The sequence below is a fragment of the Gossypium hirsutum genome, chromosome D05, assembly GCF_007990345.1.
Source record: "Gossypium hirsutum isolate 1008001.06 chromosome D05, Gossypium_hirsutum_v2.1, whole genome shotgun sequence".
NCBI classification, from domain to species: Eukaryota; Viridiplantae; Streptophyta; class Magnoliopsida; order Malvales; family Malvaceae; genus Gossypium; species Gossypium hirsutum.
This window is the reverse complement of record NC_053441.1, coordinates 57,604,574-57,631,846: the sequence shown is the minus strand read 5'-3', so window position 1 is coordinate 57,631,846 and position 27,273 is coordinate 57,604,574. Positions and strand designations below refer to the sequence as shown.

Genomic DNA, 27,273 nt, shown 5'->3' with positions numbered 1-27,273 from the left:
TACTTAAAAATATGTTTTTAGATCACTTTAAATTTCAAAAAAAAATATTTTTTAATAATTTTTAAATATTGGTTAAGTGTGATCGGTCACAAAAAAAAAACACCTTTTATACAAAGATTTTAAAATTAAAATTGATTGAACTAGAATTTTTAAATTAGAAAAGTAGGAGGATTGAATTTTTTTTAACTTTTAAATTACAGGGACTAATAGCAAATTTTAAACAATTTATTATTCTGAAAGTAAAAGAATGTATAGTAATTAATAAAATATATTTTTTAAGTTTTTTTAATGGATTATGTGGAGTAATGTGAAGAAAATTTAGGAGAAATTTTGAAAATTCGCTCTTTGTACGTATTTTTTAAAGAAGAAGACTTGAAATTTATTTTGAAATTTCTTCAAAACTTTGCTTTCCTTTTTAAATTTTTATTTTGAAATTTATTTTTAAAACATATTAAAGCATGCTCTCTGGGCTTTTCTTCATCATCCAAACTATTTTATCAACTCAACTTCCCTTTTCCTACTTTTTTTTTTTATTTTCTTGGCTTATTCCGTCTTGCTATCATGAACTACAACACTTGCTTTCAGCTTCTTTTAGCTTTATTCATACCATGTTCCGGACTTTGCTGGGGTATGACAGTCAGGAATCTCAACTTTGATCAGTTTGCACTTCTCGAGTTTAAGGATCGCATTGCCGGTCCTCAAAATGTATTGGCAAACAATTGGACGGCCTCAACCTCTGTTTGCAATTGGATTGGTGTTTCTTGTGGCATCCTCCATAAAAGAGTTATAGCTTTGAATCTTAAAAGCATGAATCTTAGGGGTAGTATCCCTCCACACCTTGGAAATCTTTCATTTCTACTCTCTCTCGACTTGAGTAGAAACCATTTCTATGGCCATCTCCCTAAAGAATTGGGCCAATTGCATCGTTTGAGGATCCTTCGATTAAGCTACAACCGTCTTAATGGGGAAATTCCATCATGGCTTGGGAACTTACAGGGAGTTCGAAGGCTGAGAATGAAAAATAATAACTTTATAGGCACAATCCCTGAAACACTTGTTAACATGTCTAATTTAGAGATCTTAAACTTGGGATTCAATCAATTATCTGGTAAGGTTCCATCTTCCATCTTCAAGATTTCTTCACTGAAGATTATATTTGGAGTGGAATAACTTAGAAGATATTGAATTTTCTTTGTTTCTTTAATTTAAAATAGTTTTTTCATAAAAGAGTTTGATTTGTAATAGATAACAAAAATAAGAACATTTTATTTCATTCAAGGCAAAATAGTTAATTTGATGGAAAATAAAATATGCTTAAAGTATTTTTAGTTTAACAGCTTAGAAGGTATGCTTTTCACTTCAATTTTCGACTATGTGTGCAGGTCAGATTCCATCAAGTATTTTTAATTCAACTACGCTCGAAGTAATAGGTCTATATGACAACAAATTAGAAGGTATGTTTTTCACTTTAATTTTTTCCAAACTCCAAAAACATTGTGTTGAATTTGTTTCTTCTATAATATAGTAAACAACATATTATCAAACATTTATATATATTATCAATTCAAAAGTTTCTCAAAATCCATGCATTTATATATATTATAGATATATTTTTAATATAGTTCTTAATTTTTTTTGCCCACTTTAGTACCTAATATTATCAAACATTCCTAGTGTAGTCTCTAACATTATCAGGTGTTCTTGTTTTAGTCCATTCAACGTTAAAAAAAAAAGATTGAGATAATCAACTAATTATAAATTGCCATGTGGCATATGATGACATCATGATGGCATCATCATCTAGAAAAAAAACCAAAAAAATCTTTAAATTTCAAAAAAAAATTATAAAAAAATAACTACATTATAAATATATAATTGTTTTAAAAAAATAAAAATTTGTTAATTTTTAAATTTGAAATAAATAATAAAATTATTAAAAATTGTTAGAAATTGTAAATATTGTAAAAAATTATAAAAAATTATTAGAAATTATAAAAGACGATAAAAATTTTAAAAAAAGTTAAAAGCTAGTAAAAATTGTGTAACTTGAAATAAAGTATGTATTCGCTAATATTTTTTAAAAACAATTAAAAATTTGATATTAAAATTGTATATTGTGGTACAATCAATTTTTATAAAAAATATTTTAATAAATTTTTAATATTTTAAAATATATTAAAATAAAGTACTTTATCAACTCCCCAATTCATAAATAGGAGAATAATGCACTTCAACCAAGACTCAATCAACAAATCTTTAGAATAATTAAACATGCAACAATAGTTCTTAAGATATTGGTATAGACACAAAAAGTTTATCTTGAAATAGTAAAACAATATTTGGAATAATTAAAAACATAGATATCAATTTTATTTTATTTTTCAAAATGCCATACTAACACAAAAACTTTTTAACAGTGTTAATAAATAAACTTAAAATTTTCAATTCAAAAAGTAGAGAGACTAAATCACAGAAAATAAAAAATATAAAGATTAAATTTCAAATATACGAAAAATACAAAAATTTTGAGCAAATAATAATCTTTAAATTTTACACTATATATAATTTAATAAAAATAAATAATTAACCCAATAGATAAAAATCATACCAGTTTACATCTTTAACATTTTTGTTTCTCAAATCATAACTAATTATATTCAATGTTAGTCTTATTTTTAAGAATGATTAGATGCCACATTCTCATGCCAAACTTTTATTTTTTATTTTATTTCAGGTTTTACAATATTTTTTAAAAAATTATCAGTGTATTATATGTTTTGTCTATAGAAATCATGAGTAATTACTACTCAAAACTTCTTATTATGTCTCAACTTTCTAATTGATTTCATCACATTTTTCCATGCCAAAATTTTATTCTTAATTGATTTAAAGTTTTACAGTTTTTATTTTAATGTATTATATATTTTGTGAATTTGGTATTCAATGAATGTGTATACTAAAAGATGCTATTTCACAGGTGATTTACCACCAATCACCAATGCTCCAAAGCTTGAGATTCTTTTATTGTGGAGAAATAAACTTAGCGGAAACATTCCCAACTCTATCTCCAATGCTTCCATGCTTAAGAAACTAGAGTTGTCACGAAACTTATTCTCTGGCCCAATCCCTAAAATGCTTGGCAGCTTAAAACACCTTGAAGTGCTCAAAATCTTTGACAATAATTTGATCACAGGATCTGCTACTGATCATGAGTGGAGCTTTCTTTCTTCTTTGACGAATTGTAGGAATTTGAGAAAAATAGGTGTTTCAGGAAATCCATTGAGTGGCGTTCTTCCTACTTATATTGGGAACCTTTCAAAATCCCTTCAATACTTTTATGCCGATGAGTGTGAGCTTCAAGGCATTATTCCTATGGAAATAGGTAACTTAACCAACCTATTGCTTTTACAACTTGACTATAATAAATTAAGTGGATTGATTCCAGCATCAATAGGAGGAATGAGAAATCTCCAAGGTCTATATCTTTCCTCTAATAAATTAGGAGGGCCCATCTCATAAAGCCTTTGTGATTTGGAGAGACTATACAAGATGTATTTAGGGTTGAATAAGCTGCATGGATCCATACCCTCTTGTTTGGGTAATATTACTTCTTTGGGATATCTTTACTTAGATTCCAACAAATTGAGTTCTACAATACCCTCAACTTTGTGGAATCTTAAAGATATCTTAGAAATAGACTTATCATCAAACCATCTTCACAATTCACATGCTATTGATGTTGGAAATTTGAGGAGTCTACTGAAACTAAATTTATCAAGGAATCTTCTCACGGGCGATATCTTATCCACATTTGGGGGTCTTATAACTTTGGTTTCATTAGATTTATCAAATAATATACTACATGGTCATATCCCTGAATCATTTGATGGGTTGATTAGTTTGGAATTCTTGGATTTATGCAATAACAATCTCTCTGGAGTCATTCCCAAATCTTTGGAAAAGCTTTTATATCTAAAGTATTTTAATGTGTCTTTCAATAGACTTGAAGGGGAAATTCCCAGCGAAGGATTTTTTCAAACTTTTCTAGCACATCATTCATGAAGAATTATGCACTTTGTGGTCCACCTAGATTGCTAGTCCCACCTTGTAAAAACGACATCCACAAAAACTCCCAAACGATTATATTGCATGCTTTTAGGTATGGTTTACCAACAATTGGTATTGTCCTAGTACTAATAGTCTTAACTATTATGTATAGAAGATGCCAAAGAAGGAGTACAGCTCTACCAATTAAAGATGATTTGTTGTCTTTGAAGACACCGAGAAGAATTTCACATGCTGAACTTTCACGAGCAACTAATGGATTTGAGGAAAGCAATATGCTTGGTTCAGGGAGTTTTGGATATGTATATAAAGGGAGGCTTTCAGATGGAATGGAAGTTGCAATAAAAGTTTTCAATTTGCAAACAGAGGGAGCATTTAGGAGTTTTGACATTGAATGTGATGCTATGCTTAATATAGTTCATCGTAATATTGTGAAGGTCATTACTTGCTGCTCAAGTGTTGACTTCAAAGCCTTGGTGCTTGATTACATGTCTAATGGAAACCTTGAGAAATGGTTACATTCTAAAAATTGTTTCCTTGATATCATACAAAGGGTCGACATAATGATAGATGTTGCGGTGGCTATAGAACACCTCCACAATGGACATCCAACCCCTATAATTCATTGTGACATAAAACCAAGCAATATTTTACTAGATGAAGACATGGTTGCACATGTTGGAGATTTTGGCGTTGCCAAATTGTTGGGAGAAGGTGAAGTAATGAAGCAAACCATGACTCTTGCAACAATCGGGTATATGGCACCAGGTGAATTCTTTTTTTATCTTTGTACGATTATTTTCCTAATTTGCGTTTTATATTTTTGTTTCTCGTGTATGTGGATATACATAGATTTATCAAATAATTGAGGACTGATGATGTTCTAATTATACTTGAAATGCAGAATTTGGATCTGCAGGACTTGTTTCTATAAAATCTGACGTTTATAGTTATGGGATCGTCCTTATAGAAACTTTCACAAAGAGAAAGCCAACTGATAATGTTTTTGTTGAAGAAGAGACTATAAGGCATTGGATGGAAAGTTCATTGCCTAAAGGAGCGATAGAAATTGCTGATGTTGATTTACTAAGAAGAGAGGATGAGTACTTTGTTGTTAAAGCAAATTGTATTTCATCTATCATGGAGTTGGCTTTGAATTGTTCAGCTGAGTTACCAGAAGAAAGAAAAGAAATGAAAGATGTTGTGGTTGAGCTGAAGAAAATCAAACAAAGGTTGCTAAACAACATCCAACATTTTTAACAGAGATGGTGAGTAAAGAGTACACTTGTGGTTATTAATTCACGCTTAATTTTATCTTTAATTCAACATTTTTAACCTATTCTGGAATTTTAATCATATAAACTATTTGTTTTTACTTTTGCTCTCACGTACTAGGCTCTCTTCCCATGAATTACGGTTTATGGTAGCTTTTGGACATAAGTTATTTTCTTTGTTAGATTGGATTTTCTTTGTTTCTTTTTCCATTTACGGTATAATTTTATTTTAATCTTTTGCCAAAGATTTTATTAGGGGCGAAGTCAGAAAATCTTAAAGTGAAATTAAATTGTAATTTTTACTATAGTAAAAAGGTAATTTCACCATTTTAATAGCCTATATTTTTATAATTTCTGAAGGATTAAATCAAAGTTTTATCATTTTTGGTGTGCCAAAGTACAATTTTACCTTTATCATTTTAAAATTTCAAAAATCTTAAAAATTTTAAACGGTTTAAATACAAAATTTTTATTTTAAATGACATATAAGTTTTATCTGTTTTCAAATATTTTCTAAGTCTTTCTCTTTATTTCCTTCTAAATTTTTCAATTCAGAGACAAGTATAACACAATGGTCTTAATTGAGCTAGCTTGCCTCGTCAGGTAATTTGCTGCTTTCCATTTATTTAGAGTTATTTAGAGTGTTTTATATTTAATAATGTCATAGTTGAACGTATCATTCATAATCTAATCTAATTGTGTTTTTGGCTAGTGGTTGTTGATCAAGGAAAACTAAAGGAGGCCAATAAGAAGAACGAAACTCCACATTTTTACTATCATGTTCTACAAAACAAAGAGACTTTTTTGTCGATGAAATTTGTATTTGGGCTATCAATGTTTCATGGAGTATGTTGTTTATCTAATGTAAGAGGGGGTTTTGCTAATATTGCATGCAAAATCAAAGTAATACTTGCCAATGCTTAGCTTAATCAACTCTAATGCTGCTGTGGATTTGATTTTGTCTTTACAGTATTTAGAGATTATTTTGTGAATGTTAAATTGCCATTGGGCCTTTCAAAGAAATTCAGCAAGCCTACAAGTCATTTAATTACCTTCGGACCTCCCATGAAATTTTTATGGATGAAACATACAATATATGGCTTGAATTTCATAATTATATTATATATATGAATCATTTGTTTCTTTTTCACCCTCTCCATCAAAATAACCATTAACATCATCAAAATCACCCGTATGATCCCAAAGGTTTCTTGGTTTGTCTACACATGTTTTTTTTCTTTTATATTTTGTTAATAAAAATGAAAATTTATTTTAAACTTTCAAAAATTTATAATTTAAACCTCTAAAAAAGAAATTTTTATGCGTCAAACTTCCACAACAAATCGAATATTAGGTTTAGGGTTGAAGCAAATTGAAAGAGGTAGACAGGGGTATTGGCCAAACCAAAATGGAAAAAAAAATTCTATTAAGACCCTTTAAAAAATAATAAATTAATACATGATAACTTCTGAAAATTTTATAATTTAATTCTAATTCTTTTATTTTTTTTCGATTCACCCCTATTCAAAGCTTCTAGCATTATTTGGTTTGGTAGTATAGCATGGTTGTTTGAAATTTAAGTGGATTAATTTATTTCATATTTTTCTGTCCCACTTGCCCGTGTGTGATAGCTCCAGTCTCCACACGCCTGTGTCACTTACCCACATGCCCATGTGGGTTTTGGGGTTTTGAATTTTTGTCTCTTTAAATTGGTATTCTAATTTTTTTAAGTTACAATTTAGTCCTTAATAATAAAACTTGAATTAGACATAGTCAACAAACTCAAATTAAGCTAAAAATTTTAGGCTTGCATAATTTGACTAAAAGAAGGTTGGTAAATACTCATTTTTCCATAATATTGAAATGTTCTACGTAGATTATTCGTTGTTAACTACAATTTCCTTTTGTCAACTCCATCATCTTTAGTTATGACATAACTAATCAATATATCTTATTGTCGAAACCATTTTTTTTAAAAACGGGTTGACTTTGATTTAAAAAGAAATGAAAATGAAAATGGGAGTCGCCACCAATCCTTTTTGATGAGGTGTAATCGGGTCACCTTGTTGTATAGCCCAATTTTATGCCCAGACCCAAATGGCCCATTACCCTAACCAAACAGAACCAGGCCCAAGAACCCAAAACAATAAACCTTACCCACCAGCTACCAGCCCAAACACCAAAGCACATTACAAAACAACCCAACCTCAAAGCCCAACTAGCCTAACCCGAGGCCCAAACCCGAACGACCCAATAGCTAAGGCCCAATTCCCCTAAAAAAATCTGCCTAGGGTTTCAAAAACTAAAACCCTAGGCTCCACACCTATTGACCTTTGGCCTGCCGCCGCCGCCAACGTCACGCCGCCATTGCCACGGTCACGTCACCACCACCACTTGCGCCGTCACCTGCAAAGAAGAAACAAAACAAAGAAACAGAGAGCAAATAACACAGGCAGTAGTAGAAGTCGGCTATAAAAAGCCAACAAAATGTAATTTTTTCTTCTTCCATCAACTTTTGTAAAAAGAAGAAACATATATTAGCAAAAAGAAATAAAAAACAAGAAAACTTGAGAGGTGATTTTCTCTCATTTCTGTTTTAGATTTTTTTTAAACTCTATTTTCTTTTTTTTTTTCTTTTTGTATGTTTTTTTTACGTAATATAAATAAAGGAAAAAGAAACCTTACCTGCGCCACGCCGGAGGAGAGAAGACGAGCGGTTTCCCCTCGTTCTTCAGGTCTTCGATTCTTTTTTTCGGGGGTTTGGTCCCAGATCCGTACCCTAGGGATTCTCAGTTTCAAAAAGGGACCGAAAAGGTCCGATTTTGGACCTCCGGCCGCCACACACGGTGGCTCTACGGCGGAGATTCGCCAGAAGCCTAGGCCGGGCCATCTCCGGAATCTGAGCCTGAGAAAGGGAAAAAAGAGAGAGGTTTCTCTCTGTTTTTCAACAAAAATGATGAAACTGTTTTTTTAACCCTTTTTTTATATTTATATTAAACACAAAACGACGCCGTTTTGGTGAGGGGATCCGCACGTCGACCCGACCCGCACCCAAGGATCCGCGCGTTTTTGTTTAAGGGTCTATTTGCGCAATTAGTCCCTTTGATTTTGTAGCGATTTCATGGAAGTTTTTCGCATATTTGCAATTTGGCCACAAAATTTTATTTTTGTCTCATTTCAGTCCTTTACAGAGCAGCGTTTTGAGGCTTTGGTTTATTTACCCTGTTGGTCCCCCTCTTTCAGCGCGCGTTACAATTTAGTCCCTCTTGTCTTTATTTCGATTTTGCCCCTTTTTTTTTGGTTCTTACTTCGATTTAGTCCCCTTTTAAGCATTTTTATTATTTTCTTCATCATTTTTATGTATTATCATTTTACTATTAATATTATTGTTATTAGTATGTTTTTATTTATATTTACTTATGTAAATTTTAGATATATGTGTTTTATTATATTGTTATTATTATATAATTTTTTATATATATGTAGGTATATATATATATATTTTTTTTCAACTTATTTAATACAAATACTCATTTTTATATAAATATCTATATTTTATAATCTATGTATATATACATGCTTACATATTCTTATATACACATACGTATATTTTTATACTTTATAATTCTAACATACATATATATATTATATTATTTTTATTCATTACTATTGTTTTATTTTGTATTTACTATTTATTTATTTCATTTTCATTATTATTTTGAATGAATGTTTTAATTTTATTTGTTTATATACATTGTTATTTAATATTATTGTAGGTTTGACTTTTATTTATTTTATATTGTTGTTATTGCTCGTATCATTTTTATACTTTTGTATTCATTATGATTTTGCCATGCATAACAATGTAATTTGCTTACACATTTTTTTACTACGACTTTGTGTTTTTATTTCACTCGATATAACAAAATTTGTTTTAAAAAATGGCATTTCGTGTTTAAATTCAAGAAAATCGTACCCTAACTTACTGGGTATTGATTTTCACGATAAATCTAGATGCACGAATCTTTTCAAACTCAAGTTTTAAAAAATCACGTCCTAACTTACTGGTCGTGATTTCATTTTTAAATTCGAGACGGCTAAAATGTCTTTTAAATAAGTAAAATTTTGGCATTCATTCGCGTATCGGGAATTCGAGACATTGTGTCCTAACTTACTGGATATGATTCTCTTTCTCGATTAGCGTGAAGTATGCCCCCCCTTTTCCTAAAATTTTCATTTTAATACAAGGATCGTATTTTTAATTTTTTCCAAGTTCTCAATTTTCGACATCAAGACATTAGCTAACCAACTAGGTACCAATTTTTGGGCGTTACGAGGGTGCTAATCCTTCCTCGTACGTAATCGACTCCCGAACCCGTTTTCTAAATTTCATGGACCAAAACCGTTGTTTTAATAAAATCAAATCATTTATTAAAAACAACCATTTTTCAAGGTGACCCAATCACACCTTATCAAAAAGGATTGGTGGCGACTCCCGTTTTTCATTTTTTTTAAAACCCAAGTCGACCCCGTTTTTCATCAAAAAAATGGTGTCAACACTTGTAATTTAATCATTTTAATAAAAATTTAAATTTACTAAAAACGATAATATTTGGTCTACAAAATCTAGAAAACACACCCTCAATACACCCAAAGGTGGTACCTAGTTGATTAAGTAATGTCTTAATGTCCAAGGTTGAAAACTTGAATAGAAATTTAAAATACGATTCCTTTTTATTAATGTTATTAAAAACGCTCGAATAAATCGAAAAGAGAGTTGAAGACCTACTCGTCTCGAGGTAACGAAATGTCACATCCCGTAAGTTAGGACGCGATATTTGGAACCATAGAGAATAAGCTTGCCTTTGATTTTTATTGAAATTGCATGCATTTTGAAATTTAAAAGAATATTTTGCTATTTAAGTTTAACGAGAAAATCGAAACCTCGTAAGTTAGGGTATGATTTCTCGAATTTCCAAAACGCAAAATATTGCCTTATTTTGAAAATTTTCTTTTTGAACTTAAGTAACAATTAATGTAATAATTGAGAAGATTCATGTTTAATTGATTCGAACATCGTGTGAAAGCGAAATAATTATTATATAAGAAACATAATGCGTAATGCAACAATATTGCAATAGTGTAAAATAACTATATGAACAAAATATTTAAAGAGTGAACAAAAAATAAAATACAACAATAATGATGATAAAATCATAATAACAACACCAAATAACAATAAGGATAAGCATGTTGACTACTATTCTAAAAAATAATAATAAAAATAGAAGTGAGTTAAAGACTAATAATAATAATAATAGTTATAATGGAATATACAAATAAAGGAATTCTATAATAATGGTAATATAATTATAATAATATTATCATAATAATAATAATAAATAACGTAACCTAAAACAAAATAAAAAAAGGAAAAATGCATGATTAGAAAGATAAAAATGTATAACATGAAAAAAAAACCGTGAACAATAAAAGAAATAATAAAATACTAAAAAACATAAGAATAAAATAAAATAAATAATGGCAATATTAAAATAAATAAATGTGACATGAAAGTATCAAAATAAATAAAATGGTAAAATAATGGGAATATAATACATTAAAAATAATAATTTAATAGTAAAAAATGCAAGTAATAGTGTAAATAATATATATTTTTAAGTATAAAAAGAGGGTAAAAATGATAAGTCAATAAATAAACGAATAAAATGAAATAATATGTGTAAAAGATTGGAATGAAAGGTTAGGGATTAAAATGCATCGCTCTAAAAATATTGGGGATTGAAAGGGAAAATATCCCTTAACTTTATGCGCATCATTTCCTTTGGTCAGCCGAGGGACCGAGTTGAAAATGAAATGAAATTAAATGGTACAATTTAAAAGGCGGGAAAAAGTAGGATCAGGACCAGATTGAGAAGAAGCCCAAAAGCGGAAGGATCGGGCAGGGAAATAACCCATCAGGCATGAAAATATGCGGACCTTCATCGAGCCAGACTCGGGCGAGCGGGTAAAGGGGTAAACGATGTCGTTTCGACGTCGATGTGCACTTGCGTAAAATGGCGCCATTTCACGCACTTATAAAACCCAACTTTTTTTTTTCAAAAATTCATTTCTGCCTTAGAAAATAAAAAAAATGTTAGAAACTCTCTCCCTCTCAAAGGCTTCCTCTCTAGATCCGGCCATGGGACACCACCATGGCTCCACCGCAGCCACCGAGCACCGGCACTGTTAACTACCACATGTGGTTGCCAGAGTTCATCGGAAAAAGACCATTTTGGCCATTTCCCCTCCCTTAGTCCATTTCTTGAGACGAAAAATCCAAAAAAAAAGTAAAGAAAAATAAAAACCTTCCCCTTTTAAGCCCGATTCCGACGATGGCGATGGGACTTCCGTCGACGGAGCCACGGGGTGAATTAGGTACGTTTCTCTTTTCCTTTTTTTTTATTTTTGTAGATAAAAATAAATAAAAAAACACTAGATCTAAAAAAACAACAAAATATCACCTTGAAATCAAAGTCTTTTTTCTATTATTTTCGTAGATGAAGATGAAATAAAAAAATAGATCTAAAGCGTAAAAAAAAATGAAATATCACCCTAAAAAGTTCAAATCTTTTCTTTTTTGTATTAATCTTGCCAAAGAAGTACAAAGTTTTCATTTTTTTGCTTTTATAGCCAAACTAAGGCTATTTGTTATCATTATTTTTGTCCTTTAGTGATTTGTTTTTTGCTTGTCGTCTTCTTCTCTGTTGTTGCATGTTGTTTGCTGTTTTGCAGGTGTCAGAGGCTAATGGTGATGGCAGAGGTGGCGTACGATAGTGGGCAGAGGCTAGGGCAGGAGCAGCGGCTAGCATGGCAGCTAGGGTTTTTTCTTTTGCTGAAAATTTTTTAGGCTTAGTTGGGCTGTGGGCTACTAGGTTTTTTTTTGTTGTTCGGCTGGTCTGATTGAATAGTGGGCTGGTCTGAATTGGGCCCTAATGGACTATAATTTGGACTCTTATTTTATTTATTTGGTTTGGCTTTTATTTGTTTGGCATTGGGCCCGGGAAAAATTTGGTTATTACACTTATTATATTCATAATTTCATGTATTGAACCTCTTTTGGGGTTTTATTAAAAGTTATACCTTGGGTCTCTTCATGAGTACTCGTCTCCTTTAACGTGTGGCCATATTCATTTCTTACTCTTTTCTGTCAAGAATTTTTTTATTTATAGAACCAACTAGTTTTTCATCCTTCTAGCGTGCCCAAAAATTATTTTTATCACTTTGTCCTTCTAGGACGCATAATTATTTGGAACATTTTAGCTGGTATATGTATCATCCAATATATACAATCTCTAAATGTCATCACTAAACATGTCTAGCAAATTATTTTTTTCCTTCAAACTTTGTGCACATAAGATTAGTGAGGGATCACAAAAAGTGATGACATAATTATACGTATTTGTCCAACTTGTCTCCCTCTAATACTGAGAAAATTTGCAACATGACTATTTTTTTCAAAATTATAAATATATATCTCTTTGCAACTTTTACCATCAAATAAAAATTCTAATTTTTCTCAACTTCATACTTGATGGTCCATCTTAGTGCATTATGGTGGAATATAAAATAGATATTTTACATCCAAATAGTCATAAATGAAACCTATTGGCTTATAAATAAAAGCTAATTCTCATGGGACAAATATTTCTTACATGTTGGCTCGATGCAAATAAAATTACATGCTTATTTTAAAGCTATTCTTATATTAATGGTTAAGCAATTAAATGGAGGCATAATTTTGCTAACCATTAAGTATAATATATATAGGCATAGACAACTTAATATTATCTCAGCTAAAACTACGAAAATCAAGCTTAGGATATAATGCACCAGTGTTGTTAGCACAAATTGCATGCTATAGAGATTGTGTAGAATCAAATTATTTCAAGAAATAATACTGTAAACTTTGGGTTGCATACATGTGATACATGAGCTCATATATTATTTGGATATCATCAAAAAATGCAACCATGAACCAACCTCTAACTTTAGTTGATGTTAGTTCAATATTTTTTTTTCCAAAGAACTATTGTTGATGACAATTATCAAAATGAAAATAACTTCTCATTCTTCAATAAAATCATATAAATTCTCTTCAAATTATTTTGCATCATTATTGACTTGAGATGGTCTAGCCGGCCATACCAACACTATAAACTTCTTGCTATTATCTCATATGTCAATCATACAAGTGAAGTGTATTCCTTCAAGGAATATTTATAATGCAAATACATGAGTGTCTCATGTCATTTCTATCCATGGTTTTAATGTAAAACACATAAATATTTCCTTCAACATAAATCTTCTTGATTTGAAAAATAATATCATGTTTTACAAGATTTTGCATCACAGGGAGATAAATATTAGCTCTTCAAGAGCTTTTTACAGTTTGATGCAATATTAGTTCTTCAGAAAATGTAATGATTTTATCACATAACATTAATGAATGCGTAATTTATTTTAAATAATATACACTTTTGCAGTTATTTTCAACATGGATGATAAAAATTTCGAATCTTCAAACACTTCATTTACTCATATAAAAATAAAATGAATAAGTATAAATAAAATATATATTAAACATAACAAATAACAAATTTATATTACTAATCAATCACTATGGTTAGATATTTTTTTATATACCATAACACAAAAAATTACAAAATATTATAAGGTCTCAATAAGAGGTTTTCTAACCTCCACCTTTTATGGCATAATTTCAATTCAAATTTTACAATAATTAATATGTAGACAGGGTGAATATTTCAAAGTTTATGAGAAGTAAATACTTTTACTCCCATTCCACAATAATCATATATATTAATCAGAATTAAAATTAAATAAATCAATACAATTAAAAATGAACCAATAAAAAATAAAAGCATCTATCTTCATATAAAGATCCCAACAACTAAATGTGAGAAGGATTTTATAAATTCATAGAGATACAAATAGGGAATTGTATAAATTGAATTAGACGTGCTTGATGAATTGAAAAGTTAAGTGCTAAAAAATTAAGCACTGAATTTTTAATACTGAATTTGATAAGTGTTGAATTCATATTGGAAAACTGTTTGGTAAACTAGTAAATATAAGTACTGAATATAATTGTATTGTTTGATAAAAGTAAATAATAATCTTTAAAAAAATTATTTCATAGTTTTAATTTTATTAATATAATATTTTATATTATTTTGGATAATTTTAGATCAAAATAAATATGCTAATTTGGTTAACTCATTTAAAAAAAACAAGATAATTTATTTTAAATTTTTTAATAAAGTAAAATCAACTTCATATTTTCTACAAAGAATAGATAGAGGCTTGATTACAATATAAAAGCCTCATAATTTCATTGAGGTTACTACATTCGAGGTTACAACTTTGAGAATTATGGGCATCCACAATAAAATATTATTCTAACAGATATAGTATTATAATAAAATATAATTTCTTATAAAATTTACGATAAAGAATAAAGGGAACTCTTTCTGGTATGATAATGATTCGAACTCAAGTTATTATTAAAATAGATGAACATTTGATAAGCCACAATTTGATAAAATAAATCTTATATTATAATTTAAAAAACTTGATATAAAAAAGAGATTAAATAATGTAATAAAACTATAAATAAACAACAACTCTTATATTATAATTAAAAAATATTAATAAAATTATATATTTAAAAAACAAATAGATTGATCATTTTATTAATGAAATAAAGAGGAAAATTCGAAAAACAGTTACGTTTGAAATTGGCCGAAAAAGGAAAGTGGGAAACAGATTGGTTGTTAGTTGAAATTGCGACGAAAATGTGAATATGCTCTTTTCTTATTGTCGGCAAAGAAATTCTGTAATAAATTTGCAACTGAAAATTTGGGAGGAATATATTACAAATTGTTGTAACTTCTTTTTTTCTTCAATCTTTTGAGGACAATTTTTTATTTCCACTATTATAAAAATTCCCTATCTTTTTTCTAACTCCATACTTTTAGGGTTTAATATGATTCTATATTTTATGAATTCTTAAGAAATAATATTTAAATATTTCTTATGTAATTCTAGTGTATCTGAAAATATCAAAATATCATCTATATAAACTACCCATAATTTTTTATATTTATTAAATATAAAATCCATTTGTCTTTGGAAGATTTGTGGTGCATCGCATAATTCAAATGACATCACTTTCCATTAATAATGTCCATTGGGTGCACTAAAAGCTGTTAAAGGTTTAGATTTTTCTGTTAGCATGATTTACTAGAATCCTGATTTACAGTCAAATTTACTAAAATATTTTTTTTGTTTATCCTGATTAATTCAAGTAACTACAAAAAATAATATTTTGATTTAATCTTTTATAATTAATGACCATACTAGCTTTTTCTTGTTTTTTATTATTTCCGTATGATTTCTACCCTTAATTTGTATATCAAATTCTTCTATATCTTGTTTAGATACATCATAGGTTTTACTCTAATAATATTATTGAGATTTTCTAATTTAATACTACAATATCTAGGGTTATTTTGTCATAATTTTAATGATTCTTCACTAAAATTATTATCTAATATTTTAAACAACCAATGACTTTCAAGTTGTTTAATTTGTCCCTTTCTTGGTGGTGAAAATTTTTTGCCACACGCAAATTTATGATTTTCTACTAATGATATTTCTATAAATATTTTTTTCTACAGATAACATAATTAAATTTCTATCAAAAGAAAATAACAAATGTTGATATATAAAATTATTTCCCAATAAAAAATCTCCATATATTTATAGAAAACATAACAATTTAGGTATCACAAATCTTACATTATTTATATAGTTTTATATCGAATTATGGTTTCGTTACCATGTATTCCAACAACTCTTATTGAATGCTTCATAAATTCTCATTTTTCTAAAGGAATGTCATTTTTTTGCAACTACTAGTTGTAGTAAATTAAAATTTAATTAATTAAAATAATAGTAAATTATGATTAAAAAAATTTTCACTCCTGATTCAATTTAGCCTAGGCAAATAAAAATGACTCGTTTTATTGTTTAAAAATTAAATTTAAATTTAAATTTATAAAAATATAAAAATTAATATAATATTACTTTTATATTTCTAAATAGTAAAATGAGTCGGATAGAACTAAAATTACAATCCTGCCCCCAAAGTGGGCCGCCTAGCCACGAACTTACCGAGGAGATAGACGTGGCAATGAAGAAATTTCAGACTGGAATATTGGATTTCTCAAAAAATATTATGAGAAGTAACAAAAAATAAATTAAAAAGAGAAGTAGTAAGTTAAAAATATAAGCCGAAAGACTCGTGTATATCGTTTCAATTAAAGTGAATTGATGGGCTAGGAGTTTGAAACCAAGGTTGGAGAAGTCGGTGAATAGCTCCAAAGTGATTTGTCTCCTTACTGAACACCTGTTAGGGAAAAGTTAGTCAAATAAAGTATGGATAGGTATGAATGGAGATACGAGTTTTCTTGTTGTAATGGCAGTGAACTTTATGTATGAGAAGTGTGCAAGGGTTGAAGCCTATTTAAGCATGTTGGCTGGGTATTTCTTCATCAATTCAACTTCCCTTTTCCTGGCTTATTTCGTCTTGCCATCATGAACTACAACACTTGCTTTCATCTTCTTTCACTTTTATTCATACAATGTTCCATTGTTTCCTTGGCTATGACAGTCCGGAATCTCAACTCCTATCAGTTTGCACTCTTTGAGTTTAAAGATCGCATTGTCGATCCTCAAAATGTGTTGGCAAACAATTGGACGAACTCTACCTCTGTTTGTAAGTGGGCTGGTGTTTCTTGTGACATCATCCATGAAAGAGTTGTAGCTTTGAATCTTACAAACATGAATCTTAGGGGTACTATCCCTCCACACCTTGGAAATCTTTCATTTCTATTTTCTCTCGACCTGAGCAACAACAATTTCTATGGCCATCTGCCTAAAGAATTGGGCCAATTGCATCGTTTGAGGATCATTCGATTAAGCTACAACCGTCTTAATGGGGAAATTCCATCATGGCTTGGGAACTTGCACAGAGTTCAAAGGTTGGAAATGAGAAATAATAACTTCACAGGCACAATCCCTCAAACACTTGTCAACTTATCCAATCTAGAGATCTTGAACTTGGGATTCAATCAATTATCTGGCCTGGTTCCATCTTCCATCTTTAACATTTCTTCTTTGAAAAGGATTCATTTTCGTGATAATAGTCTTTCTGGTGGCTTACCCGATGATCTGTGTGTCCATCTTCCCAAGCTTAAAGAGCTTTACTTGAGTAGAAATGAATTATCAAGTTCTATTCCATCAAGTATAGACAAATGCTGCAACCTTCAAATTTTGGAATTGTCTATTAATCAATTTAGTGGGATCATTCCAAAAAGCATTGGGAATTTGACACAACTTAAACAAGTATACTTGGGGTTAAATAACCTAGATGGTATGCCTTTTCCTTGATCTCTTTAGTTTAAACACATTTGCCCCCCCCCCCTTTTTTTAAATTTTAAAAAAAATATTTGCAATATAAATACTAAGAACTCTTTCTTTCAAGAACTAATATATACTTAAATATGATTAGAATCTAACATATCCATATTATTTCATAACGAGAAAAATAAAAATCCTCTTTGATTTACACTAACAAAATAGGTAATTTAACACCTTGATGTTTCGACTATGTCTGCAGGTCAAATTCCTGAAGAAATCGGTAATCTTTTTAATTTGGAAATGCTTAGTATTCAAGCAATTAAAGGCCTTACAGGTCAGATTCCAACTTCGATCTTCAACATTTATTCTCTCAAGACTATTGCTCTCTCCAGCAATAGCCTATCAGGTAGTTTGCCTAATGATATGTGTCAACATCTTCCCAAGCTTGAAGGGCTTTACTTGAATAAAAATGAATTATCTGGTAACATTCCATCAAGTATGGGCAAATGCAGCAACCTTAAAATATTGGCATTTTCCGATAATAAATTGAGGGGGATCATTCCAAGAAGTATTGGAAATCTGACAGGACTCAAAGAATTATATTTGGAGTTGAATAACTTAGAAGGTATTGAATTTTCTTGGTTTCTTTAGTTTAAAGTATTTTTTTTTATAAAAGAGTTTGATTAGTAATAGATAACAAAAATATGAGCATTTTATTTCATTCAAGGCAAAATAGTTCAAAATAGTTAATTTGATGAAAACAAATATGCTTAAAAATATTAAAATCTAACATCTGCAAATTATGTAAAACAGAAAAGAAAACCTCTTTGACTTATGCTAACAAAATAGGTAGTTTCACATCTTGATTTTTCGACTATGTGTGCAGATCAAATTCCTGAGGAAATCGGTAATCTTCTTGGTTTGGAACTGCTTAATATTAGAGAAATTAAAGGCCTTACAGGTCAGATTCCAACTTCGATCTTCAACATTTCTTCTCTGAAGGCCATTGATCTCTCCAACAATAACCTATCAGGTAGTTTGCCTAATGATATGTGTCAACATATTCTCAAGCTTGAAGGGCTTTACTAGAATAAAAATGAATTATCTGGTAACATTCCGTCAAGTATGGGTTTATCGTATACTTTTATCATTTTAATCTGATAATAAACAATAAGCTTTATATGAATTGATTTTTTTTTGTTTTTTAATTTTTATTAAACTTTAAAAAAGAAATTATTTTTATTGCATAAACTAATCTATTTTATATAAGTAAATTTTTTTTTTAAAAAAAATCATTAGAAATCCTTTGTCTGTAGAAGAAAAGAAACCAATGTGGAAAATGTATTTATTTTAAATTTTATTTTAAAAAAAATGGTGATATTTGAATCCACATCAATACATAAAACCTTAAATTTATGATGTCACAAATTAACTTGACACCAACTTAGGAATTGAAGACAACACCATCATAAATAACTGTATTCATTTAGTATTCTTAATTTAATGTATTCATATGTTTAAATTATGTTTTGCTTACAATTTAAGCTATTTTTATTTTAATATTGTAGATAAGCCATGTGTTTTTATTAAATAGTTTCAAATTATACATTTCATTATTTATCATAAGTTATTTTAAAACACAAATTTATGTTCTAAATACATAGTTCTCATACACGTATGTGTATGATAAAGTTTCTAATAATAATTTAAGTATAAAGTAATTCAATATAAATTTTAAAATTTTATTATATATATTTTAAAATAATTTTTTAATAGAATCAAAATTGTTATTTACAAGGATGCTAAATCTTCTTATGAAGTGAATTTATTTAACCAAATATTTTAGTAAAACCAAAATTCTTATCCATACATATGATAAATCTTAAAAGTAATAAAAAAATATTTAAAATAACAAATTCAATAATATAGTAAAAAAACAAAGACTATATAATTATCATTTCAAAAGTTTCTCAAAATCCATGCATTTATATATATTATAGATATATTTTTAATGGCTTAATGCACAGTTTACTCCCTACATCGTATTGCTCCTTTTTTTTTTTTCCTACTTTAGTACCTAATGTTATCAAACATTCCTAGTGTAGTCTCTAACATAATCAAGTGTTCTTGGTTTAGTCCATTGGACATTAAAAAAATAAATTGAGATATTCAACTAATCATAAATTGCCATGTGGCATATGATGACATCATGATGGCGTCATCATCTAGAAAACAAACCAAAAAAACTTTAAAATTTCAAATAAAATTATAAAAAAATAACTACATTATAAATATATAATTGTTTTAAAAAAATAAAAAATTGTTAATTTGTTAATTTTTAATAAGTAATAAAATTATTAAAAATGGTTAGAAATTGTTAAATATTGTAAAAAATTATTAGAAATTATAAAAGACGATAAAAATTTTAAAAAAAGTTAAAAACTAGTAAAAATTGTGTAACTTGAAATAAAGTATATATTCGCTAATATTTTAAAAATATTAAAAATTTGATATTAAAATTGTATATTGTGGTACAACCGATTTTTATAAAAAATATTTTAATAAATTTTTAATATTTTAAAATATATCAAAATTTAATACTTTACCAACTCCCCAATTCATAATAGGAGGATAATGAACTTCAGCATATTTGATCCCACATTCTCTTATATTGGCAACAATGCACATGCCAATCAAGCTAAGACTCAATCAATAATTTTTTAGAATAATTAAACATGCAACAATAGTTCTTAAGATATTGGTCTAGACACAAATAATTTATCTTGAAATAGTGAAACAATATTTGGAATAATTAAAAACATAGATATCAAGTTTATTTTATTTTTCAAAATGCCATACTAACAGAAAAACTTTTTTAACAGTGTTAATAAATGAACCTAAAATTTTTAATTCAAAAAGTAGAGAGACTAAATCACAGAAAATAAAAAATATAAAGATTAAATTTCAAATATACGAAAAACACAAAAATTTTGAGCAAATAATAATCTTTAAATTTTACACTATAATTTAATAAAAATAAATAATTAACCCAATAGATAAGAATCATACCAGTTTACATTAAAAACAATGGCTTTAACATTTTTGTTTCCCAAATCATAACTAATTATTATTCAGTGAGAGTCTCATTTTTAAGATTGATTAGATGCCACATTCTCATGCCAAACTTTTATTTTTATTTTATTTCAAGTTTTACAATATTTTAAAAAATTATTAGTGTATTATATGTTTTGTCTATACAAATCACAAAGACTAATTAGTACTCAAAACTTCTTATTATGTCTCAACTTTCTAATTGATTTCATCACATATTTGCATGCCAAAATTTTATTCTTAATTGATTTAAAGTTTTACAGTTTTTATTTTAATGTATTATATATTTTGTGAATATGTATACTAAAAGATGCTATTTTACAGGTAATTTACCACCCATCACCAATGCTCCAAAGCTTGAGATTCTTTTATTGTGGGGAAATAAACTTAGCGGAAACATTCCCAACTCTATCTCCAATGCTTCCATGCTAAAGATTCTATCCTTGTCACATAACTTATTCTCTGGCCCAATCCCTAAAATGCTAGGCAGCTTAAAACACCTTGAAGTGCTCAAAATCTTTGACAATAATTTGATCACAGGATCTGCTACTGATCATGAGTGGAGCTTTCTTTCTTCTTTGACGAATTGTAGGAATTTGAAAGCCATAGGAGTTTCGGGAAATCCATTGAGTGGTGTTCTTCCTACTTATATCGGGAACCTTTCAAAATCCCTTCAATTCTTTCTTGCCTATAATTGTGAGCTTCAAGGCATTATTCCTATGGAAATAGGTAACTTAACCAACTTATTGGTTTTAGAACTTGGCCATAATAAATTAAGTGGATTCATTCCAGCATCAATAGGAGGACTGCGGAATCTGCAAGGTCTAGATCTTTCCTCTAATAAATTAGGAGGGCCTATCCCAGAAAGCCTCTGTGGTTTGGAGAGACTATACGAGATGCATTTAGGGTTGAATAAGCTGCATGGATCCATACCCTCTTGTTTAGGTAATATTTCTGCTTTGAGATATCTTTGGTTAGATTCCAACAAATTGAGTTCTACAATACCCTCAACTTTGTGGAGTCTTAAAGATATCTTAGAAATAGATTTATCATCAAACCGTCTTCACAATTCACATGCTATTGATGTTGGAAATTTTAGGAGTCTACTGAGACTAAATTTATCAAGGAATCTTCTCATGGGCGATATCTTATCCACATTTGGGGGTCTTCAAACTTTGGTTTCATTAGATTTATCAAATAATATACTACATGGTCATATCCCTGAATCATTTGATGGGTTGATTAGTTTGGAATTCTTGGATTTATGCAATAACAATTTCTCTGGAGTCATTCCCAAATCTTTGGAACAACTTTTATATCTAAAGTATTTTAATGTGTCTTTCAATAGACTTGAAGGGGAAATTCCCAGCAAAGGATGTTTTTCAAACTTTTCTAGCACATCATTCATGAAGAATTGTGCACTTTGTGGTCCACCTAGATTGCTAGTCCCACCTTGCAAAAATGACATCCACAAAAACTCCCAAATGATTATATTGCATGCTTTTAGGTATGGTTTACCAACAATTGGTACTGTCCTAGTACTAATAGTCTTAACTATTATGTATAGAAGATGCCAAAGGAGTACAACTCTACCAGTTAAAGATGATTTGTTGTCTTTGAAGACACCGAGAAGAATTTCACATGCTGAACTTTCACGAGCAACTAATGGATTTGAGGAAAGCAATATGCTTGGTTCAGGGAGTTTTGGATATGTATATAAAGGGAGGCTTTCAGATGGAATGGAAGTTGCAATAAAAGTTTTCAATTTGCAAACAGAGGGAGCATTTAGGAGTTTTGACATTGAATGTGATGCTATGCGTAATATAGTTCATCGTAATATTGTGAAGGTCATTACTTGCTGCTCAAGTGTTGACTTCAAAGCCTTGGTGCTTGATTACATGTCTAATGGAAACCTTGAGAAATGGTTACATTCTGAAAATTGTTTCCTTGATATCATACAAAGGGTCGATATAATGATAGATGTTGCGGTAGCTATAGAACACCTCCACAATGGACATCCAACACCTATAATTCACTGTGACATAAAACCAAGCAATATTTTACTAGATGAAGACATGGTTGCACATGTTGGAGATTTTGGCGTTGCCAAATTGTTGGGGGAAGGTGAAGTAATGAAGCAAACCATGACTCTTGCAACTATCGGGTATATGGCACCAGGTGAATTCTTTTTTATTTTTGTATGATTATTTTCCTAATATGCATTTTATATTTTTGTTTCATGTGGATGTGAATATATATTTGAATAAGCATTTTAGAAATAATTGAGGATGAATGACGTTCTAATTATACTTGAATGCAGAATTTGGATCAGCAGGAATTGTTTCTATAAAATCTGACGTCTATAGTTATGGGGTCGTCCTTATAGAAACTTTCACGAAGAAAAAGCCTACTGATAATGTTTTTGTTGAAGAAGAGAGTATAAGGCATTGGATGGAAAGTTCATTGCCTAAAGGAGCGATAGAAATTGCAGATGTTGATTTATTAAGAAGAGAGGATGAGTACATTGTCGTTAAAGCAAATTGTATTACATCTATCATGGAGTTGGCTTTGAATTGTTCAGCTGAGTTGCCAGAAGAAAGAAAAGATATGAAAGATGTTGTGGTTGAGCTGAAGAAAATGAAACAAAGGTTGCTAAACAACATCCAACATTTTTAACAGAGATGGTGAGTAATAAGTACACTTGTGGTTATTAATTCACACTTAATTTTATCTTTAATTCAACATTTTTAATCATATATATAATATTTCGGTATTCCTAAAAATTAATAAACAATTTTTTTTTTCTTTTGCTCTCACGTAGTAGGCTCTCTTCAAAATTCAAGCTTCTTTTGCAAAATCAAAATGGAAACCAATAAAATGAGCAACAAGCCTTCCCATGAATTACGGTTTATGGTAGCTTTTGGACATCAAGTTATTTTCTTTGTTAGATTGGATTTTCTTATAGTTTCCTTTTTTCATTTACGGTATAATTTTATTTTAATCTTTTGCCAAAGAATTTATTAGGGTCGAAGCCAGAAAATCTTTTCAGGAGTGAAATTAAATTGTAATTTTTACAATAGTAAAAATGTAATTTTACCATTTTAATAGTCTATATTTTTATATTTTTTAAGGGATTAAATCAAAATTTTATCAATTACCTGGCCAGGTTGCACCATGTTTAACATTTCTTCTTTGAAAAGGATTCATTTACGTGATAATTGTCTTTCTGGTGGCTTGCCTGATGATTTGTGTGTCCATCTTCCCAAGCTTAAAGAGCTTTACTTGATCAGTAGAAATGAATTATCAAGTTCTATTCCATCAAGTATAGACAAATGCTGCAATTTTCAAATTTTGGAATTGTCTGTTAATCAATTTAGTGGGATCATTCCAAAAAGCATTGGGAATTTGACACAACTCTCCTTGATGTCTTTAGTTTAAACACATTTGCCCCCCCCTTTTTTCTTAATTTAAAAAAATTATTTGCAATATAAATACCAAAAATAAGAACTCTTCAAGAACTAATATATACTTAAATATGATTAGAATCTAACATATCCATATTATTTCACAACGAAAAATAAAAATAAAAAGCCTCTTTGATTTACACTAACAAAATAGGTAATTTAACACCTTCATGTTTCAACTATGTCTGCAGGTCAAATTCTTGAAGAAATTGTAATCCTTTTAGTTTGGAAATGCTTATTATTCAAGCAATTAAAGGCCTTAAAGGTCAGATTCCGACTTCGATCTTCAAAATTTCTTCTCTCAAGACTATTGCTCTCTCCAGCGATAGCCTATCAGGTACCCATCGAGGATGACTCAGCTCGAGCCCCTCTTCGGCGCCTGCCACGCCTACGGTTACCACGTCCATGTGTTCCACGAGTACTCATCGTATATATTACCTATATTATGAATTTTATGTATCAATTTTAGTATTTATTAGTAGATATTTTATACTCAAAAAGTTATCAAAAGAATTTATAGAAATGTTTCTGTCTCTAACTATCCAACTACAGTTCTAATTATTTTAGAGTTTTCTAAACTAAAATTTATCTAAGTCAGAAGTACTTACAGGATCAACGTCAGAGACTCGGTACTTCACATAATTAATTTTCAGATTAATCCAGAAATGAACTTTGTAGAGCCCAATTTCTGCCCGGACCCGCATACACAAAAAATAATAATAATCCAAATAAAAAATAAAAGTCCAATATTAAAAAGTCCATTTACAGATTAAAAATCAAACACAATCCCAAGCCCAAATTAAACCCCAGCCCAATAACCAAAAATCAACAGAAACCCTAAACTACACAGCAGACCCAGCCACCGCACGCCTCTAGTCACCTCAGCCAAGCACGTGCTGCACCACTGCCTCTGTACAGCGCTAGCTGGTCTTCGTACCTACAAATAGGACGAAAAGCAACACAGAAAAAACATATATTGTATTTTTTTATTTATTTCATATTTTGCCTATAAAACGGAAGAAAAGACCTTTGTAAGTTTTTTACGCGAACAATAAGAAATCAGTAAAAAAAGATACCAAAGAAATCAGAAAGCAATTAAATTTTTGAGAGGTGATTTGAAATCTAATTTTTTTTCTTTTCGATTTCTTTTTTCTTTTCTATTTCTTCGATGTTCGTTTATTATTGTTAATGTTTGTAAAGAAAAAGGTTTTTTAAACCCATTAATCGTTTTAGTAAATTTTAACTTTTATTAAAATGATTAAATTAGGAGGTGATCCGATCACACCTAAATAAAAAAGACTGGTGGCGACTCCAATTTTCATTTTTTAAGTCGACGCTATTTTTTGTTTCGAAAAAGTGGTTTCGACAAACTTTACTCGAAAAATAGTTTTCACAAAATTTTGAACCAAAAAGTTCACAGCCTGAGTTTTGCAACCTGACCTGATATCACTAAATGTAACACCCGAAATCCGACTAGATGTTATGACCAAATCTGGAGATGTTACATAAAACAATTGTAAATCCAATTTTTTGTAAAATTTGGAAAAATGTCGTAAACTTTTATTACTTAAACCTCGATTTAAGAGAAAAATACATCTAACTTAACTTTATAGTTGAAACGATGTTTGCTTACATTTTCTAAAATGAATACTTAAAAGCGAAAATTCTCATATCATTATGTTTGGAAAACTAAGTTTATTTGTCTGAAATTAGTTGTTTTGCAGGAAAACAAACATTTCCAATAAAACATTTTTAATAGTATCATGCAAAAATTGAAAATAAAATCTCAAAAACCAAAACAATCCAAAAATTCCCAACAGTCCAAAAATAATGAAACACAATAACCCAAAATTTAATTATAATAGATAATGAAACTAAATCAATTTAACCAAGTTCTTTCACACCGATTTGCCAAAGTCTGAGGAATACCTAAAATTATCAAACAAATAGAAATTGAGTTTACAAAACTCAATGTATAACGAATAACTTTAAATATTTATTTTGTATAAGATAGATTTAGCAGAACATATTCATATTAGAGCAGTACAGATACAGACATATATTCCTACCCCCATCCGCTAACACTATCTCCGACCTTCCCAACACACTATATGGGGTATGAAACACTCATCCAGCCCTGCACACCACTTAGTGTTGATATGACACTTTTCAGAATATTTGTAGCTGAGCTGCCAGTGTAATAGGCGAATTATCGCCATTCAAAGAAACGCTTCCTCCACATAATATAACCCACCCCAGATGCAAATACAGAAAAGAATAGAACAAAATCAGACATAATACAGTTATACATGTATGACATAACAGATACAAAGCATACATAATATTTCTCAAGTTTCTCATAGCCTATTACAAGGTTTATTGAACAAATAACATCTCAAATATATGAATAGATATCAGAATTTATACTATTAGTTGACCGGATTTCATACTTTACAGTCTATTTGATTATATATCGACCCCACGAAAGGCCTACGATCGATCATAACGATGTGTATAACCCTAGGGAAAAATTTAGTATTTTGGTCTCAAACGGCCTAAATGGCCAGCCCGTGTGGCTCACATGGCGTGGCACACGTCCTCACACACACCTGTGTGTTCCACACGGCTTAACTAGCCCAAACAGTGTGTCGCACACGGTCTGAAACACGGCTTGTCACACGGCCCGACACACGGCCGTGTGGTGTCGACAGTGCAATTTTTTGACTTTCGTCGCTCGTTGTTGTCGGGTTTTTTGTTACACACTTGGTTTGATTTTTATACGAAAACACCCATAAGACTATCAAATCCTAAATGCATAAATTAAAACATCACATTAGCGGTGGTAGCAATAC

At 29.7% G+C, this 27,273-nt stretch overlaps 2 protein-coding genes and 1 long non-coding RNA gene across 5 annotated transcripts; all 3 read left to right on the top strand.

Moving 5' to 3' along the window:
* Window positions 1-466: 466 nt before the first annotated feature.
* LOC107903670 (probable LRR receptor-like serine/threonine-protein kinase At3g47570) lies at window positions 467-6,390 on the top strand. Of its 3 annotated transcripts, XM_041092255.1 has the most exons (5): window positions 467-1,108; window positions 1,383-1,454; window positions 2,978-4,833; window positions 4,970-5,333; window positions 6,052-6,390. In XM_041092255.1, exons 1-3 carry the CDS (start codon window positions 562-564, stop codon window positions 3,517-3,519), a joined length of 1,161 nt encoding a protein of 386 aa, XP_040948189.1. In that variant the 5' UTR covers window positions 467-561; the 3' UTR covers window positions 3,520-4,833; window positions 4,970-5,333; window positions 6,052-6,390. The 3 variants fall into 3 exon arrangements, with proteins under 3 accessions (XP_040948189.1, XP_040948190.1, XP_016685289.2); XM_041092256.1 differs by lacking the exons at window positions 467-1,108; window positions 1,383-1,454 and adding an exon at window positions 5,895-5,942 and having other exon boundaries at window positions 3,533-4,833; XM_016829800.2 differs by lacking the exons at window positions 467-1,108; window positions 1,383-1,454 and having other exon boundaries at window positions 3,533-4,833.
* Window positions 6,391-11,492: 5,102 nt separating this feature from the next.
* Window positions 11,493-12,496, top strand: LOC121216829 (uncharacterized). The gene is made up of 2 exons (XR_005913039.1): window positions 11,493-11,777; window positions 12,135-12,496. It is a non-coding gene; the product is annotated as an uncharacterized lncRNA (long non-coding RNA).
* Window positions 12,497-17,090: 4,594 nt separating this feature from the next.
* LOC121217233 (probable LRR receptor-like serine/threonine-protein kinase At3g47570) lies at window positions 17,091-23,641 on the top strand. The gene is made up of 5 exons (XM_041092759.1): window positions 17,091-17,859; window positions 18,106-18,471; window positions 18,733-18,879; window positions 21,282-23,135; window positions 23,278-23,641. The coding sequence occupies exons 1-5, from the start codon at window positions 17,091-17,093 to the stop codon at window positions 23,631-23,633; spliced, it is 3,492 nt and encodes a 1,163-aa protein (XP_040948693.1). The 3' UTR covers window positions 23,634-23,641.
* Window positions 23,642-27,273: the final 3,632 nt, after the last annotated feature.

What these genes read in the sequence shown, in the direction of transcription:
- LOC107903670 (XM_041092255.1), top strand. Translation starts at nt 562, where the DNA reads ATGAACTACAACACTTGCTTTCAGCTTCTTTTAGCTTTATTCATACCA. An exon ending in GGGATTCAATCAATTATCTG is followed by an intron (nt 1,109 to 1,382) that starts GTAAGGTTCCAT and finishes CTATGTGTGCAG; the next exon opens with GTCAGATTCCATCAAGTATT. An exon ending in ATATGACAACAAATTAGAAG is followed by an intron (nt 1,455 to 2,977) that starts GTATGTTTTTCA and finishes GCTATTTCACAG; the next exon opens with GTGATTTACCACCAATCACC.
- LOC121217233 (XM_041092759.1), top strand. Translation starts at nt 17,091, where the DNA reads ATGACAGTCCGGAATCTCAACTCCTATCAGTTTGCACTCTTTGAGTTT. An exon ending in GGGGTTAAATAACCTAGATG is followed by an intron (nt 17,860 to 18,105) that starts GTATGCCTTTTC and finishes CTATGTCTGCAG; the next exon opens with GTCAAATTCCTGAAGAAATC. An exon ending in CTCCAACAATAACCTATCAG is followed by an intron (nt 18,880 to 21,281) that starts GTAGTTTGCCTA and finishes GCTATTTTACAG; the next exon opens with GTAATTTACCACCCATCACC.